General features: G+C 45.8%; 1 protein-coding gene across 6 annotated transcripts in view; it reads left to right on the top strand.

The window, feature by feature from the left end:
• The first annotated feature begins 288 nt into the window (after nucleotides 1-288).
• The window catches only part of RMC1 (regulator of MON1-CCZ1), a 39732-nt gene continuing 23114 nt past the window's right edge, over nucleotides 289-16906 (top strand). For 2 of the 6 annotated variants that reach the window (XM_060173596.1, XM_060173597.1), the window contains exons 1-10: nucleotides 289-620; nucleotides 1093-1169; nucleotides 5108-5192; nucleotides 7602-7658; nucleotides 10218-10304; nucleotides 12927-13067; nucleotides 13311-13414; nucleotides 15842-15931; nucleotides 16024-16129; nucleotides 16595-16706. In XM_060173596.1, coding sequence (XP_060029579.1) covers nucleotides 519-620; nucleotides 1093-1169; nucleotides 5108-5192; nucleotides 7602-7658; nucleotides 10218-10304; nucleotides 12927-13067; nucleotides 13311-13414; nucleotides 15842-15931; nucleotides 16024-16129; nucleotides 16595-16706 — 961 coding nt within the window. In that variant the 5' untranslated portion in view covers nucleotides 289-518. Of the gene's footprint in view, nucleotides 621-650; nucleotides 1019-1092; nucleotides 1170-5107; nucleotides 5193-7601; nucleotides 7659-10217; nucleotides 10305-12926; nucleotides 13068-13310; nucleotides 13415-15841; nucleotides 15932-16023; nucleotides 16130-16594; nucleotides 16707-16906 lie in introns of those variants that run through there. The other 4 variants (XM_016190470.2, XM_007528182.2, XM_060173598.1 and 1 more) reach the window with 4 other exon arrangements.

Consider the following 16906-nt stretch of genomic DNA (forward strand, 5'->3'; position numbering starts at 1 on the left):
ACTGAGTTGGGCTGGTGCTGGTCTGAGTGGTGCTGGGGGGGTTGGTTGCTGGGCTGTGCTGGGCTGTGCTGGGGCTGTACCGGCTTGGGGCTAGCTGGGCTGGGCGGCGTGGACAAGACCTGCGACTCCTTCAGCGCTCTCCGCAGGGAGCGAGTTTAGCAGTGACCCCGCCACCCTCCGCCCCGCCCACTGGCGAGCTGCGCCCGCAGCTTGTCCATCCAGAAAGGTGAAGAAGCTCCTCCTCCCTACGCAGCGCCTTAGTGGCTGGTGGGCCCCTGCGCTGCCAGCTATTGCCCTTTTAAGCGCGGGTGGCGCAGGGAAGGCCGCTGGTCACGTGGGAGCTGGTGGGGGCGTGGCACCAGGAAGCGGCCTGGCCGCCGCCTCCGCCAGGACCTACCTAGCAGCGCCCATCCCGCTGCCCCGCCGCCTCCGCTACCGCCTGGGCCGCCCCACCGCCCCGACACCCCAGCTCCACGCTGGCCGCCGCTGGGTTCCCCGCCGCCGCGGAGGCGCCCGCCATGGGCGAGGAGGACTACTACCTGGAGCTGTGCGAGCGGCCGGTGCAGTTCGAGAAGGCGAACCCAGTCAACTGCGTATTCTTCGACGAGGCCAACAAGCAGGTCGGGCGGCAGGGCCGCCGCCTCCCTCCCCTTCCTCTCCTCCTTTACTCCTCTTTCCTCCTCCCATCCTCTTCCCCCTCCCCCTCCCCTCTCCTTCCATCCATCTCCATCCCCCCCACCCCCTTGCCAAGGGCGCCGGTTCCTCAGGTCCCAGGACCCCAAGGCCCTGGCGGGGCGCTGCCTCCCCTTCCCTCCTCGGGTGACAGCTCGCCTGGGGACCCCTCCAGCGAGCCGCGCTGCCAGCTCATGGCCTGCTGCCTTGGCTTGTCACTCACACCTGCACCTGGTGGCCTGGAGCCTTGTGGTTGCCTGAGTGCACACTGGCAACACCTCCGGGGTCTGCAGGCCTTTCAGGATCCCCGGACGCTAAGCACCTGGGGTCAGCCAAGCCCAGCCAGGTGTAGTGGAGCCCCAGGGGAGGTTGGTGTGCCTGCCCCTTTCAGAGCTAAGACTGACACTTCCTTCCCCTCAGGTCTTTGCTGTCCGATCCGGTGGAGCCACTGGGGTGGTAGTTAAAGGCCCAGAGGACAGGAGTCCCATCTCCTTTAGGTGACTATGATAGAGATTTGCGACATGTATAGACATGTACAAGGAGTGGGGCTGGGAGGGGGGAGTGCTTTCTGTTTCTCAAGTTGAAGAAATTGAAAGAGTTGTTCTCCCAAGTGCCTCTGTGTGTGTGTGGGGGGGGGTGGCACACACCTGCGGTGTCTTGACAGCACTTTCTGTCGCTGAAATTTGTGGAGTAGTTGCTTTCCTGTTGCTTGGGAACTAGACACACCAGAGTAGGGCGCATGCTGATGAGCCCATTTCCTGCCTATCTGTCAAGATTGAGCTTCATTTCCTCATTTGACTCAGGCCTTTTCAGCCTATAGTGTAGACAGGAGGCTCCTAGGCCAATGTCCCTGATGTGGTCATGCCTAAGACACCTTTAAGGATGTTCCATTTACACAGGCAGAATTGGTGTCGCTATGGCAGAAGCCCCTTTCACTTTCAGAAGTGTCAGAATCTGGGCTCTGGATACCTTAGTGCCTGTGATTCTAGAAGAAAGCACAAAGTTACAGGAGAGGAAAAGGCCCTCAGTTCAGTGGTGACTTAAGCAGAACCGCTGGAAGTGCCAGGGCCTTGCACACAAGAGATTGCACTGCTCCATAGCCAGCTTTTCCAATACCATGACAAGTACTCGTAAATTCAGTTAGGCTGTGGGGAGAGATTGAGGGAGGAACAACGAAGCACCCCTCCACCCGCCACGGTGCAGTGCTGGGCTCGTTGAGCTTTTCCTGGGTGCTGAAGAATGGTTCTTATAGTTGGCTGTATTAGGAGGAGACACTTGGTTTTATCTTCATTTGTTATTCATTTTATCGTTTGTTGGACCAACACTGCTGCCTCTACTAGGTGCCAGGCATGGGAAGGCTTTGGGTTAGTTAGCCTGGCTGACTCTCCCTGTGGGAGAGGTCAGATTTAGTGAGAGAAACAAATGAATGGAGACATTATCAGTATATCAGTTTATATGAAAACTACTGTGGGTTGTCAGGAAAGTCATGATTTTTTTTTTTTTTTGCATAAGGAAGACATAGAAAAATAAGTTGTGACTTTCCCGACAAGTCACATATAATAGCACTTTGTGTATAATGGGGTCACCCAGAATGGGCGTGGCATTTTTCTTGGATGGGGCAGGAAGGAGCACTACCCAGAAAGAGGGTGGTTACAAAGGAGACAGCTTGTGAGGTGTAGTGTCCTGTCGTAGTCCTTGTCATTCTTCCCCTTCCCCAAACACACACACACTAGAGCACAGCTGAGCTCTGGTTTATGGTGGTGCAGTGGATTGAACCTGGACTTTATAAAGCCTCAGGCATGAAAGTCTTTTTGCCTAACCACTATGCTGTCTACCCCAAGGAAACAGCTTATGAATGGGATAGGGAAAACACTAAGTGCAAAGCAAGCATGGCCATAGGGACTCAAGTCACCAAAGGTCAGGAATCCATTTAGGGAATTGGAGATTATGGGCGAGGTAATTGGTCATTGGCAGGGACCACCTTTAACCTTATACATTCTTTTTAAAATAAAATACAGGGAGTCAGGTGGTAGCGTGGCAGATTAAGTGCAAGTGGCGCAAAACGCAAGGTCTGGGGATCCTGGTTCCAGCCTCTGGGCTCTCCACCTGCAGGGGCGTCACTTCACAGGCGGTGAAGCAGGTCTGCAGGTATCTTTCTCTCTCCTCTCTGTCTCCCTTCCTGTCTCCATTTCTCTCTGTCCTATCCAACAATGATATCAATAACCATATTAACTACAACAATAAAACAACAAAGGCAACAAAAAGGAATAAATATTTTAAAAAATACATAATGAGTTGGGCGGTAGCACAGCGGGTTAAGCACACGTGATGCAAAGCACAGGGACTAGCATAAGGCTCTGGGTTCGAGCCCCGCTTCCCCACCTGCAGGGGAGTTGCTTCACAGGTGGTGAAGCAGGTCTGCAGGTGTCTATCTCTCCCCCTCTCTGTCTTCCCCTCCTCTCTCCATTTCTCTCTGTCCTATCTAACAACAACAACAACAACATCAAATAACAATAATAACTACAACAACAATAAAAATAACAAGGGCAACAAAAGGGAAAATAAAATAAATAAAAATCTAATATATATATTAATGAGAGAGAGAGAAACAGAGAGAAAGACCAGAGCACTGCTCAGCTCTGGCTTATGGTGGTGCTGGGGATTGAACCCAGGACGTCAGAGCCTCAGGCCTGAGAGTCTTGCAGAACCACTATGCTGTCTCCTGGCCAAGCCTTATACATTCTGTCATGGCGTAAGGACTTTATCTTGTTATTGAGAATCTGTAAGGCGGGAGCGGCATGATCACAGCAGTGTGGAGGGAGCACGCAGTGTACATACTGAGTCTGGATTAGTTGGCAGTGCATCAGAGTTAGGGGTGCCATTGAGATTCCTTTGCAGGAGTCTGAGCTAGGTGCAGTGAAGACCAGTCAGGCAGCTGTGTAGACTGCTTAGCCACTCAGGTAAGACTTGGCCATCTGTGGAATGTGGAAAATGTTAGTGAGCCCAGGGTGATCCAGATTTGGGGGCTCAGTATGGGCCAAAGGGGAGAAATGTGGATTCTGCTTATCAAATTTATTGTAGTATAATTATTCTTACTATTCACCATCAAGGGTCATGCCTGCACAACTCTACCATGTCTGGAAACGGTTTTTTTCCTTTCCTGTCTAGATGGGGTGGAGGGAGGCGGGAGAGGAGATACAGATACAGTACACTCCATGGCTCTTGAAGTTTCCCTTATACCGGTGCTCCCATATGGTGATCCAAGGCCCAAACCTGGGTCTGTGCACATAGAATGTATGTGCTTTGCCAGGTGAGCCCCCTGCAACCCCTACTGTAGTATAAGGACTATTACTGCACATACTTAGTTGTCAAGATCGATGAGTTCTGACATACATACTTCCATGAGACAAGTCATCATCACCACAATAAAGATAATGGACACTAACTACCATGCCTCCAAAAGTTTCTTTGCGACCATCCCTTGATTTCACTTTGTTATTTTTTTTTTCTTTCTTCTGACTGGAGTCTGCTACTGCACAGAGAATTGCTTCATATTTTCATAAACCTTTCTTCTTCAGCAGCATTACACCCTGAGAGTGTAAAGCTTATCTTCTTTGTGTGTATGTGTCTCCAGGGTTATTGCTTAGTCTCAGTGCCTGCACCACGAATCCACTGCTCCTGGAGGCTATTTTTTCACCGTTGTTGTTTTATCATTGTTGCTGCTGTTGTTATTGCTGTCGTTGTCCTTGGATAGGACAGAGAGAAATGGAGAGAGGAGGGGAAGACAGAGGGGGATACAAATACAGACACCTGCAGACCTGCTTCACCACTTGTGAAGCGACTCCCCTGCAGGTGGGAAGCCCGGGGCTAGAACTGGGGTCCTTATGTAGGTCCTTGTGTTTTGAGCCATGTGCGCTTAACCCGCTGCGCTACTGCCTGGGCCCTACTTTGTTACTTTGGACACTGTTGTGAGACACCCAGATGGGGCTGTTCTGTGCACTGAGGTCCCTGGGTAGTGAAATAGGAAGGGAGAGCAAGCAGTCTGTAAGCCCCTCTTTTCTTACATTGGTCCTTGCACTTCGCACCACTGCGCTTAACCCGCTGTGCTACCACCCAACCCCTAAGCCCCTCTTTCCAAAGAACTGAAAAGTGCTGGTTTGTGGAGGGGTTTTCTGTGTGGTGAGATGAGTCTTGTGGGAAAGTGCAGGTGATCCCAGTTGTTGAATCACTTGCCCACAGCGCAGAAACTTTCTCCAGCAACTTGTCAGTTGGCTTGCTGTTTGGGAAGAGTTCCTACTGTTAGCTTCAGAAACAAAATTTTAAGCTCAGACTAAGATTTGCTGCTTCCTGACTACTTGCCATTATTTTCATTATAAAATGATAGAAGCTAAAATTCAGTTATGGACTTTAAATCTTAACATACTCTTTCTTAAAGGATGGAAGACAAAGGAGAAGTGAAGTGCATTAAATTTTCCTTAGAAAATAAAATACTGGCTGTTCAGAGGACCTCAAAGACTGTGGTAAGGCATGTATTTAAATATAACATGTTCCAGGAGGGTTCAGGTCCTGGAGCATGATGGCAGAGGAGGACCTAGTGGGGGTTGTATTGTTATGGGGAAATATTATAGGGGCCAGGTGGTGGTACCCCTGGTTAAGCGCACATATTACAGTGCACAGGGCCTGGGTTCGAGCCCCAGTCGAATGCAGGTGTCTGTCACTCTCCCTCTCTGTAACCCACTTCCCTCTTGATTTCTGGCTTTCTCTATCCAATAAATAAAGATAATAAAAAATTTAAAAAAAGAAATGTTACACATGTACAGACTATTATATTTTACTGTCAACTGTAAACCATTAATTCCCCAATAAAGGAATTAAATATATATATATATGTGTGTGTGTATATACATATATACACACATATATATATATATAAAACATAATGAAAAGAACATTAGGGGTAGATGTTAAAGAGAATGAATTGCAAAATTCTTTTATTGTACTAATGCCATGAAAGCTATAATTGTGTTGCATTGTATTTGAGCTTTCAGATTTTTTTAAAAGGTTTTTTTTTGTATATTTTCCCTTTTTGTTACCCTTGTTTTTTATTGTTGTTGTAGTTATTATTGTTGTTATTGATGTCGTCATTGTTGGATAGGACAGAGAGAAATGGAGAGAGAAGGGGAAGACGGGGAGAAAAAGACACTTGCAGACCTGCTTCACCGCCTATGAAGCGACTTCCCTGCAGGTGGGGAGCCAGGGGCTTAAACTGGGATCCTTATGCTGGTCCTTGTGCTTCACACTACTTGCACTTAACCTGCTGTGCTACTGCTTGACTCCCTTTTTTTTTTTTTCCCCTAAAGATTTTATTTATTAATGGGAAAATAGGAGAAGGGGGCCAGACATCACTTTGGTATATGTGCTGCCAGGGATTGAACTCAGGACCTCACGCTTGAGAGTCCAATCTTTTATCCACTGTGCCACCTCCTGGACCACAGCTTTTGAATTTCTTAAAGCTGAGGCAGACATTTGAATGAGTTATGTATGTATGTATTAGAGGGAGTGAGAGAGTGAGCACAAGAACATCATTCTGGCACAATCATTGCTGGGGATGGAACTGAAAATCTCATGCTTAGCAGTTTAACCCATATTCCCTGTGTTACTTCCTACACCACAAAAGGATAATGTCTTATGACCCTAATTTGTCATTTTGCCTTAAAAAAATCTTTATAGCCTTGATTTAGCAATTTTTTTTATTTAATAGTTTGAAGCTTCAAGTGTCTTTTACATTTTTCTAAATATTCACTAATGAGAGAGAGAGAGAGAGACAGAGAAGACACACTAGAGTTTCACTCTGGCATATGTCGTGGCAGGGATCAAACTCAAGACCCTGTGCTTGCAAGTTCTGTGCTCTGTCCACTGGGCCACCTCCTGGGCCCCATGTTTCCTTTGTATTGATTGATAGCTGGCACCATAGATGGCTAGGTGTATGTTTGTCTGCTTTGTGAGTTAACCTTACCCGACTAACTTCACCTATTTACTTCTCACATCTTTGAATACTAGAGCTAATAGAAACAATCCATAGTTGGATCAGCTTACTAGCATTCCAATCTTTATAAATACACACTATCTCCATTTGTAAAGAAAAAGCACTGGTGGGAGTTGGGCGGTAGCGCAGTGGGTTAAGCACAGGTGGCACAAAATGCAAGGACCGGCATGAGCATCCTGGTTCGAGTCCCCGGCTCCCCACCTGTAGGGGAGTCATTTCACAGGTGGTGAAGCAGGTCTGCAGGTGTCTATCTTTCTCTCCCTCTTTCTGTCTTCCCCTCCTCTCTCCATTTCTCTGTCATATCCAACAACGACATCAATATTAACTATAACAGTAAAGCAACAAAAGGGAATAAATAAATATTTTAAAATAAAATTAAATTAAAAAAAGAAAAAGCACTGGGAGAAGCAGAATTGTATTTCCATCTGTCAATATTAACTGCTAAAATTTGTGAAAAGCCTATTATAAAAGGCCCATTTGAAGATCAAAGTTTCAGAATCAGTTTCTAAAATGTAATTGAATATTTGCATTAACTTTTTAACAAAATATTGAATTGTTTACCTGTTGCTATTATGTGACTCAGTTGCTTTTTTTTTTTTTTTACCAGCGCACTGCTCAGCTCTGGCTTGATGGTGGGGGATTGATTGAACCTGGGATTTTGGAGCCTCAGGCATAGAGAGTGTCTTTGCATAATCATTATGCTATCTACCCTCCACTGCCTGTTGCTATTAAAGAAAAGGGTTGTATTTCTTTTACTTGTCTGGGTTTTTGTCATTTTTTTTTTATGATCGCTTTTAAAATTTATTTGTTTTTCTTTTGTCTGGTTGTGTACTGGTCTAGCTCAATCTAGGCTTTTCTGTTTTTTTGTTTTTTTTTCTTTCAGGATTTCTCTAATTTTATCCCAGATAGTTCTCAGCTGGAATACACTCAAGAGTGTAAGGTAAGGACCAATCCTTTCTCAGCTGGTCAGTCTTTAACTATATCACTGGAAAAACAACAGGGGGCTACTTCACCTGATAGCTCACTTATCTGAACTTGGACCCCTGGCCACCACATGCAAATGGAAAACTTGATGAGTGTTGGAATGGTATTGTCTCTTCTCTGCTTCCTATCTCTCTTTCGTGTCTGGAAAAGAAAGAAAGAAAAAGAGAATCTGCTGGTAGCATTGAAGTCCTGCCAGACATGAATCCCTGGTGGTGGAAAACAAACAAACTAACACTATCTGCCATGCTGTAGAGACATAGCCTGTAACAGAGGGCGCAGATGGGAGACTGGCTGTGCTTCCTGCTGCTTTGTGACTTTGGGCAGATTAACAGTAAGGCTGCTGCTTCCTCTGTGATACGGAGCTGGAAGAGTAAGTGGGCCTTGGGTGCTGATATATTCTGGTCACCTTTGCTGCTCAACTGACAGCACCTCTGAGCCAGACCTGGTGCCTTTTCACAGCGACTGCTCATGAAGGTTGCTGGGAGAGAGGAGCTTCTGTTTCTTTCCTGGTGACACTTTGACTTATTTTCAAGGTTTCTTTTATTGATTTCACATTAGATAGCTTCACATGAAAAAGAGCTCTTGTACATGTGATAACGGGGGCTGCAACTCGGGGTCCCAGTTATGTGATTCATGTCCTCTACCAGGAGAGCTCCCTGGCTTTTCTGATAATGCTGTCTTTGCACCATCTGCACTCCCTGTCACATCTTTCCTCCTTTCCTCCCTGGGTGTAAGTTGTAGTTCCTGTTAGTCAGATTTGCGAGGTCTGTTAAACTGGGATAGAAGGAGCTGGAATCGGGGTGTGGCACACACCCTGGAGACGAGCCAAAACTCTTCATGAATGGGCTGTGACATTTTGCATCTTTGTAATGGTTTCAGTCAGGGCAGTTGAGAGTGAATTCTGGAAAGCTGACCCCCTCCCAGGCCTCTGATGCTCTGTAGAGGAGCCCTTGTCATTGCCCTGTTGACCTGCAGGCTCTCGGGCTCTGCTGTTCACCACGGGAGTCTTTGTGTGGCCTCAGTGCCCCCAGCCTCATCTTGGCACAAAGAGCAATAAGACCTTTATTATGCCAGCTTTTTCATGACAGGTTTGGCAAAGAAAATGTCAGCTGCCCTTCATTCTAAGCTAAAGGTAGGGGCTGGTGTCTGTGCAGTGCTGATAATCAGTCACCTTCTCTGCAAAACCCTCCCCCCTTTTTTTTCTCTGTTCTGACAGAGAGAAGGAATCAGCCTTAGTTGAAGTATTTAAGAGAATATATGGGGAGGCTGTATGCAAATCTGCGTCTTTTAGTAAGTGCTACAGTCTGGGTGAATTTTAGTAAAGAGTGACGTAAAAGCAAGGCAGGATAGCAGCATATTTGGTCTAGCACTCCTGTCAGTACGAAAGGATCTGGGCTTTAGCTCCTGGTCCCCACCTGAAGGGGGTATATGCTCACAGACATGTTAAGGATCTTTTTAAAGTCTGGGAGAGTTCACGCAGTAGAACACATCCTTGAGCATGCATGAGGACCATGATTAAAGCTTCACAGGCAGCGAAGCAGTGCTACAGAGGTCTTTCCTTTTGAAAAAGATTTTCTTATTTTATTTATTTATTGAGTAGAGATAGCCAGAAATGGAGAGGAAGAAGGAGGAAGAGAAACAGACACCTTCAACACTGCTTCACCAAGTTTGAAGTTTCCCTTCTTCTTTTTTTTTTTTTTCCTCCAGGGTTATTGCTGGGCTCGGTGCCTGCACCATGAATCCACCACTCCTGGAGGCCATATTTTCCTCCTTTTGTTGCCCTTATTGTAGCTTTGTTGTGGTTATTATTATTACCATTGTTGATGTTATTCATTGTTGGATAGGACAGAGAGAAATGGAGAGAGGAGGGGAAGACAGAGAAGGGGAGAGAAAGATAGACACCTGCAGACCTGCTTCACCGCCTGTGAAGCGACTCCCCTGCAGGTGGGGAGCCAGGGGCTCGAACCGGGATCCTTACGCCAGTCCTTGCACTTTGTGCCACGTGCACTTAACCCACTGCGCCACCGCCCGACCCCCTGAAGTTTCCCTTCTACAGGTGGGGACAGCGGGCTTAAACCTGGGTCCTTGCACATTTTATTATGTGTATCAACCAGGTGTGCCACCACCCGGCCTCCTCTCTTTGTCCTTCTCTGATTCTCCATTCACTCTCAAGTTCTCTCTGTCTCTATCAAAAACAAAGAACAAACTTGGCTCTTGGGAGCGGTGGATTTGTAGTGCAGGCACCAACCCCTATTGACAACTCTGGTGGAAGAAAAAAGTGATATAAAGACAGACTGTTTTTTAACTTTTGAGGAGAGTTAGAAGTTTTTCTTAATTCATTACAGAGAATTCTTTCAGGACCCAGAGGCATGACTCGGGGGGCTTGCATGTGTGAGGCTGTGAATTTGATCCCTGGCACCACTTGAGAGCAGCAGAAGAAAAACTGAGAACCCCATGAATGGTAGAGTACTTATTTGTGTTCTGCTTCTCATAAAAAAAAATTAATTTTTTTCAGACTAAGAATGCCAACATACTAGGATTCTGCTGGACCAGTTCTACTGAAATTGTTTTCATAACAGATCAAGGGATAGAATTTTACCAGGTATGACATCTATCATTTTGCTTGCTGGACACAAGTCTGATAGCAGTTTAGGAGTCTTTTTGAATTCTAGAGCTTTATTCTCTCGCTTTTTTCCCCCCCTCTTGTTACATGTAATAGATAAATCATAGAATAGACATTACCAACAAAATATAAAAATGGAAAGAACTAAAATAATCCTTGGAAATAACTATTGTGAACAATTTGGTTTTTTTCTTCACTGTTTTTGTTATTGTTATTACTAGTGCTTTGTTGTTTTTGGAGTGGAGAGAGAGAGAGAGGGAGGGAGAGGGATAGAGAGAGAGAGAGGGAGAGAGAAAGGCAGGCCACAGCTCTGAAGGTTCCTCTGTTACAGTGGGGGCCAGGCTTGAACCTGGGTTTTGCTTATCAAAGAAGGTACTATCCAGGTGAGTTATTTTGCCAGACTATACTTCTATATTTTCCCATTTCTCTCTCTCTCTCTCTCTCTCTCTCACACACACACACACACACACACACACACATGTTTACATGTACCAAAATGGGAATATATATATATTTTTTGTAGCATAATGTCTTTGGTCTACAATATGTGTGTACTAGTTTATTTAACTGGTTCCCTGTTGAATGCGCAAACTTAGACTTAGTTTGTGATTATGAACAGTTCTGCAGTGAATATACTCATCAACATATTTAAAGGTCTTTCTAGGGTCTGGGAGACAGCTCACCCAGTAGGGCACACACACTAGCATGTGTGAGGACCGTGACCAAAGTCATCACAGGGCAGCATGCAAGGGGGAGCTGCCCCAGTGTCCAGCAGTGCTGGCACGTCTCCCCTTTCTCTGACTCCTTATCTGCCACACTTTTTTTTTTTATTAATGATTTATTTACTTATTTTTTATTGCCTTCAGGGTTATTTTTATGGCTTGGTGCCAGCACTACAGAGCCACTGCTCCTAGCAGCCTTTACTCCTTTTATTTACACTTGACAGGACAGAGAGAAACAGAGAGGGCTGGGGGCACAGAGAGTGAGAGAGAAGACACTTGCAGACCTGCTTCACTGCTTGTGAAGTGTCCCACCACAGATGGGGAGCAGGGATTCAAACCCAGGTCTTTGCGCATGGTGATATGTGTGTTTAACCTGGTGCGCCACTGCCTCCCCCACCCCTGCTATCTGTCACACTACCCACTCTCTTGTTAGAAATGAATATCTAGGTCTCTAGATTTTATAAGTTTTTGCTAGAGGGATAGAAAAATGTTTTATTCTTACTTTAAATTTTTGCTTATAGGGGCTGGGCGGTGGTTTACCAGGTTAAGTGCACATGTTGCAAAGCACAAGGACCAGCATAAAGATCCTGGTTCGGGCCTTTGGCTCCCCACCTGCAGCAGGAGTATCGATTTATAAGCAGTGAAGCAGTTCTGCAGGTGTCTATCTTTCTCTCCCCCTCTCTGTCTTCCCCTCCTCTCTCTATTTCTCTCTGTCCTATCCAATAGCAATAACAACAACAACAATAATAGCAGCAACAACAAAATGGAAAAAATGGCCTCCAGGAGCAATGGATTTATAGGGCAGGCACCAAGCCTCAGCGATAACTTTGGAAGCAAAATAAATAAATAAAAATAATAAAATTTGCTTATTATTGAGAGAGGATCAGATCAACACTGACATATGCAGTATTGGGGATTAAACTTAGGGTCTCATGCCTGTGTGTCCTGTGTCCTACTGTGCTACCCCCTAGGCTGCTAGGAAGACGTTTTAAGTTTCTTGCACTGTCAGTGGAGTCCTGCCTGTGTTCTCTGGGTTTGGCACTGGCCATGGTGCTCTAATGTGGGCCAGGGATCAGCCCTCAGACATGTGCTTTACCCACTGAACCACCTCCCAGGCCCCAAGGAGTTATTTATATAGTCTGGGTATTAATCCTTTATCAGATACATTATTTGCAGATATGTGTGTTCTTACTCATTGTGGGAACTGTCTATAAACAAATTCTGTGGCTTATTTTCACCTCTCAGATTGGGTTAATGATACCTCTCAGGGTTGGGGCAATACAGAATGAGTCAAGGTTTGTGAGCACTAAAGTACATGCTACATTCTTATTTATAACAAAAATGACTTTCAATTTGGTGTCTTTTCTGCCTTGTTTTTTTTTTAATATTTATTTTATTTATTCCCTTTTGTTGCCCTTGTTTTTTTGTTGTTGTAATTATTATTGTCATCGTTGTTGGATAGGACAGAGAGAAGTGGAGAGAGGAGGGGAAGACAGAGGGGGAGAGAAAGATAGAAACCTGCAGACCTGCTTCACCACCTGTGAAATGACACCCCTGCTGGTGGGGAGCCAGGGGCTCAAACCGGGATCCTTCTGCTGGTCCTTGCGTTTTGCGACACATGCGCTACCGCCCGACTCCCTTCTGCTTTGTTTTTTAAATTTAATTCACTGTGTCAGTCTTCTGCCATGTTGATGATCAATCTATCTGTTGATTTATTTTTACCAGAGCACTCCTCTGCTCTATGTTGTGGTGCTGGGGATTGAATCTGCGACCTTTGGTTCCTTAGGCATGAAAGTTTTTTTTTCCCCCCCTAACCACTGTGTTATCTCCCCAGCTTTTCATGTCCTTTATGAAGATTTTGTGTCAAATTTTGCTTCAGGTATCACCAGAGAAACGCAGTCTGAAACTTCTGAAGAGCCAGAATATCAATGTGAATTGGTATATGTACTGCCCTGAGAGCACGGTCATCCTGCTGTCCACGACTGTCCTTGGAAATGTGCTGCAGCCCTTTCATTTTCGGGTGAGAGAGAATTCCTCCTGCCCCTGCTTTCCTGTCCTCTGACATCCATGATCAAGTCCTCAAGTGGCAGCGCCTCTCCCTGGCCTCAGTGTGACCACTAGAGGGTGCCACATACTGTCCCTCTTGGAGACTCTGGTCTGTTGGGAAGGATGGAAAGAATGGTGTGTTCTCAGTGATTTCACTCAGGAATGCCACAACATGAAGGAACTTGACAAACTCCTCCTAAAACTTCCTCCTAAACAGGCTGGCACTATGTCGAAGCTGCCCAAATTTGAGATTGAATTACCAGCTGCACCCAAGTCAACTAAAGTGAATCTTTCTGAGAGAGACATCGCCATGGCAACCATGTATGTCAGCCCTTTGAGAGCAATGTCTGTCGTGCTTTTTTCCTGGATATAAGTAATAGAAGTACATGATGAGGAGTCCAGAGCTGCCCTTTGTTAGGTGCCCTGCAGACACACCGCAAGGTGTTCCCTTGCCTGCTCGGGACCTAGGGCATACAGTTACAGAAAGCCAGTGGTGGACTGGGGAGATGGCATGGGTGGTCATGCAGAAGATTTCCATGCCCAAGTCTCAAGTCCCAGATGTGATTCTTGGCACCATCAAAAAAAACCGGAGATGGGAGCCGGGTGGTAGCACAGCGGGTTAAGCGCAGGTGGCGCTAAGCGCAAGGACCAGCATGAGGATCCCGGTTCAAGCCCCCGGCTCCCCACCTGCAGGGGAGTCACTTCACAGGCGGTGAAGCAGATCTGCAGGTGTCTGTCTGTCTCTCCTCCTCTCTGTCTTCCCCTCCTCTCTCCATTTCTCTCTGTCCTATCCAACAACGACGACGACATCAACTACAACAACAATAATAAAAAAAAAAAAAAGACAACAAGGGCAACAAAAGGGAAGATAAATAAATAAAATTAAAAAAAAAAGTTTAAAAAAAAAAAACGGAGATGAGCAATTTATTTATTTCCTTTTGTTGCCCTTGTTGTTTTATTGTTATAGTTATTACTGTTAATTGATAGCGGCGTTGTTGGATAGGACAGAGAGAAATGGAGAGAGGAGGAGAAGACAGTGGGGGAGAGAAAGATAAACACCTGCAGACCTGCTTCACCATTTGTGAAGCAATTCCCCTGCAGGTAGGGAGCCAGGGGCTCGAACCGGGATCCTTCCACTGGTCCTTACACACCGCACCACCTGCACTTAACCCACTGCGCTACCGCCCAACTCCCAGTGCTCTGTTTTTTTAAAAAATAGAAAAGTCGGGGTTTTCGTCCAGCCGCTGTCTTGGTCTGTCATTGTGGCTAGTTTATTCCATCTTCCCTTTCAGTTTGGCTTTCTGTGAGAACAAGGTGTTGAGTTGGGTGGGGGCTGAGCTGGACCAGCAGGGCCAGGGCCAGGCTGTATTGTAGTGGGTGCTGGTTAGCAATGGCAGAGGAGGGCCTGGGTGAGTGGCAGCACAGCAGTTGCCACAGTGGGAGTCTGGTTGGGTGGTGTGGAATCCTGCAGGATCTGAGCCTTTAACTCTGCCGTGGGAATCTGTGCTCCTAGCCTGGATTATGGGCTCCTCCCTTCATTATTAATTATCTAGGTTCCAAGCTAGTTTTTTTGTTTCTCTTTTATTAAATACTTTATTGCTTTATTAATGAGAGGGATAGGAAGAGAAGAACCAGACATCACTCTGGTATATGTGCTGCCGGTGATCGAACTCAGAACCTCATGCTTGAGAGGCCAGGGCTTTATCCACTGTGCCACCTCCCAGACCCCAAGCTAGTTTCTATACTGTTTTTTTTTCTCCTCCCTCATGTATGTTGTAGAGGCCATGAGAGAAAATAAATCAGCTAGCTCATCACTGTCTTGGCCAAGATATGTATATCTTTTTTTTTTTCTTGGCCAATATACATATATTACCCCTTCTTCACTTTGTGATTTTTTTTAATTTCTTTTTTTTTTTTTACTTTATTTTTCCTTTTTGTTGCCCTTGTTTTTTAATTGTAGTTACTGTTATTGATGTCATTATTGTTGGGTTGGATAGAGAGAAATGGAGAGAGGAGGGGAAGTCAGGGTAAGAGAAAGGTAGACATCTGCAGACCTGCTTCACTGCTTGTGAAGTGACTGTCCTGCAAGTGGGGGGCTCAAACTGGGATCTTTACGCTGATCCTTAACCCGCTACGCTACCGCCCAACTCCCATTGTTTTTTTTTATTGTTGTAGTTATTATCGTTGTTATTGATGTCATCGTTGTTGGATAGGACAGAGAGGAAGGGAAGACACGGGGAGAGAAAGACAGACACCTGAAGACCTGCTTCATCCCTTATGAAGTGACTCTCCTACAGGTGGGGATCCGGGGGCTCAAACTGGGATCCTTACCCTGGTCCTTGTGCTTTGTGCCACGTGCAATTAACCCACTGCACTACCGCCCAACTCCCATTTTTTCTTTTTATACCTTATTTTACATGACAGGACAGAGAGAAATTGAGAGGCAAAGGGGGTAGAGAGGAAGAGAGACACTTGTATCACTTCTTCCCCACTCATGGAGCTTTCCCCCTGCAGGTGGGGACCAGGGCCTTGAACCCAGGGCCGTGTACATGGGAACACATGTACTATCACCTGGCCCCTTTACTGTGCAAATGCAGTTTTTCTTTTTTCTGCACAATAGAAATGGTAAACATTTTCACTAGCTGTAGAATATTTCACGATGTGAGCCTATCCTGTATGATTCAGTATTTAGAATGGAGCGATTTTCAGTGACCAGAAGTGGCCACGGTGTCTTTGTTCTCTGATCAGATATGCACAGCTGTATGTTCTCTTCCTGAGGCACCATTCTCGGACCTCCAACAGCACAGGAGCAGAGGTGGTCCTCTACCACCTTCCACGGTATAGTCGATGCTTTCTCTCTTGCCCTGTGACCTAAAAGTGGGAACTGAATCTTGTTGATGCATTTTCTGACCTTCCTGTTAACCCTGCAGAGAAGGTGCCTGTAAAAAGATGCACATACTAAAATTAAATCGGACAGGGAAGTTTGCTCTCAACGTTGTGGATAATCTGGTGGTTGTTCATCATCAAGACACTGAGGTATGAAGTGTGTCTGGGTATCCGGTCTGTGCTGGTATAACTTAGCAAACTTGGGAGGTCTGTGAGCTCTGGTAAGATAGTTAGAATCAGGATTAGAAAAGTACTTTCTTGTGGTCTGGGAGGTGGCACTGTGTTTTAAAGCATTGGATTCTCAACCATGAGGTCCTGAGTTCAATCCCCAGCAGCACACGTACTAGAGTGATGTCTGGTTCGTTCTCTCTCTCTGCTTGTCTGTCTCATGAATAAATAAATTCTTTAAAAAAAGAAAAAAATACTTTCTTTCATCAGTCAGGAATATTTGTGAGAGTAAAAGAGTTGTGTAACAAACCATTTCTCAGACGCAAAGTAGCCTGTTGGGACGGAACACAAGTACCTTCTAAGTGGTTCTGAAATAGCGAGGTCTCAGCTAATGGAAGAACAGAACCAACTGTGACTTATCTGGCATTTTCTGTTTCTCCAATCTAGACTTCAGTAATATTCGACATCAAGTTAAGGGGAGAGTCTGACGGCACTGTGACCTTCCACCACCCAGTCCTTCCAGCTCGATCCATCCAGCCCTATCAGATCCCCGTGGCAGGTAAAGGGAATCACGCTGTGCTTGGGAGTCAGATTTAGGCTCTTAGATAGACACAGCATCCAGATCATTCTGCTTTTTCAAGTTTTTTTTTTTTTTTTTTAATGCAACCAACTCTTAGTTCTGTAAGCAAACACTGTATCGTTGTGGAAAACATTTTCTGGCAGGAGTAGTAGATAGCTTAATGGTTCTGCAAAGAGTCT

The sequence above is a fragment of the Erinaceus europaeus genome, chromosome 15 (assembly GCF_950295315.1).
Source record: "Erinaceus europaeus chromosome 15, mEriEur2.1, whole genome shotgun sequence".
Lineage (NCBI taxonomy): Eukaryota > Metazoa > Chordata > Mammalia > Eulipotyphla > Erinaceidae > Erinaceus > Erinaceus europaeus.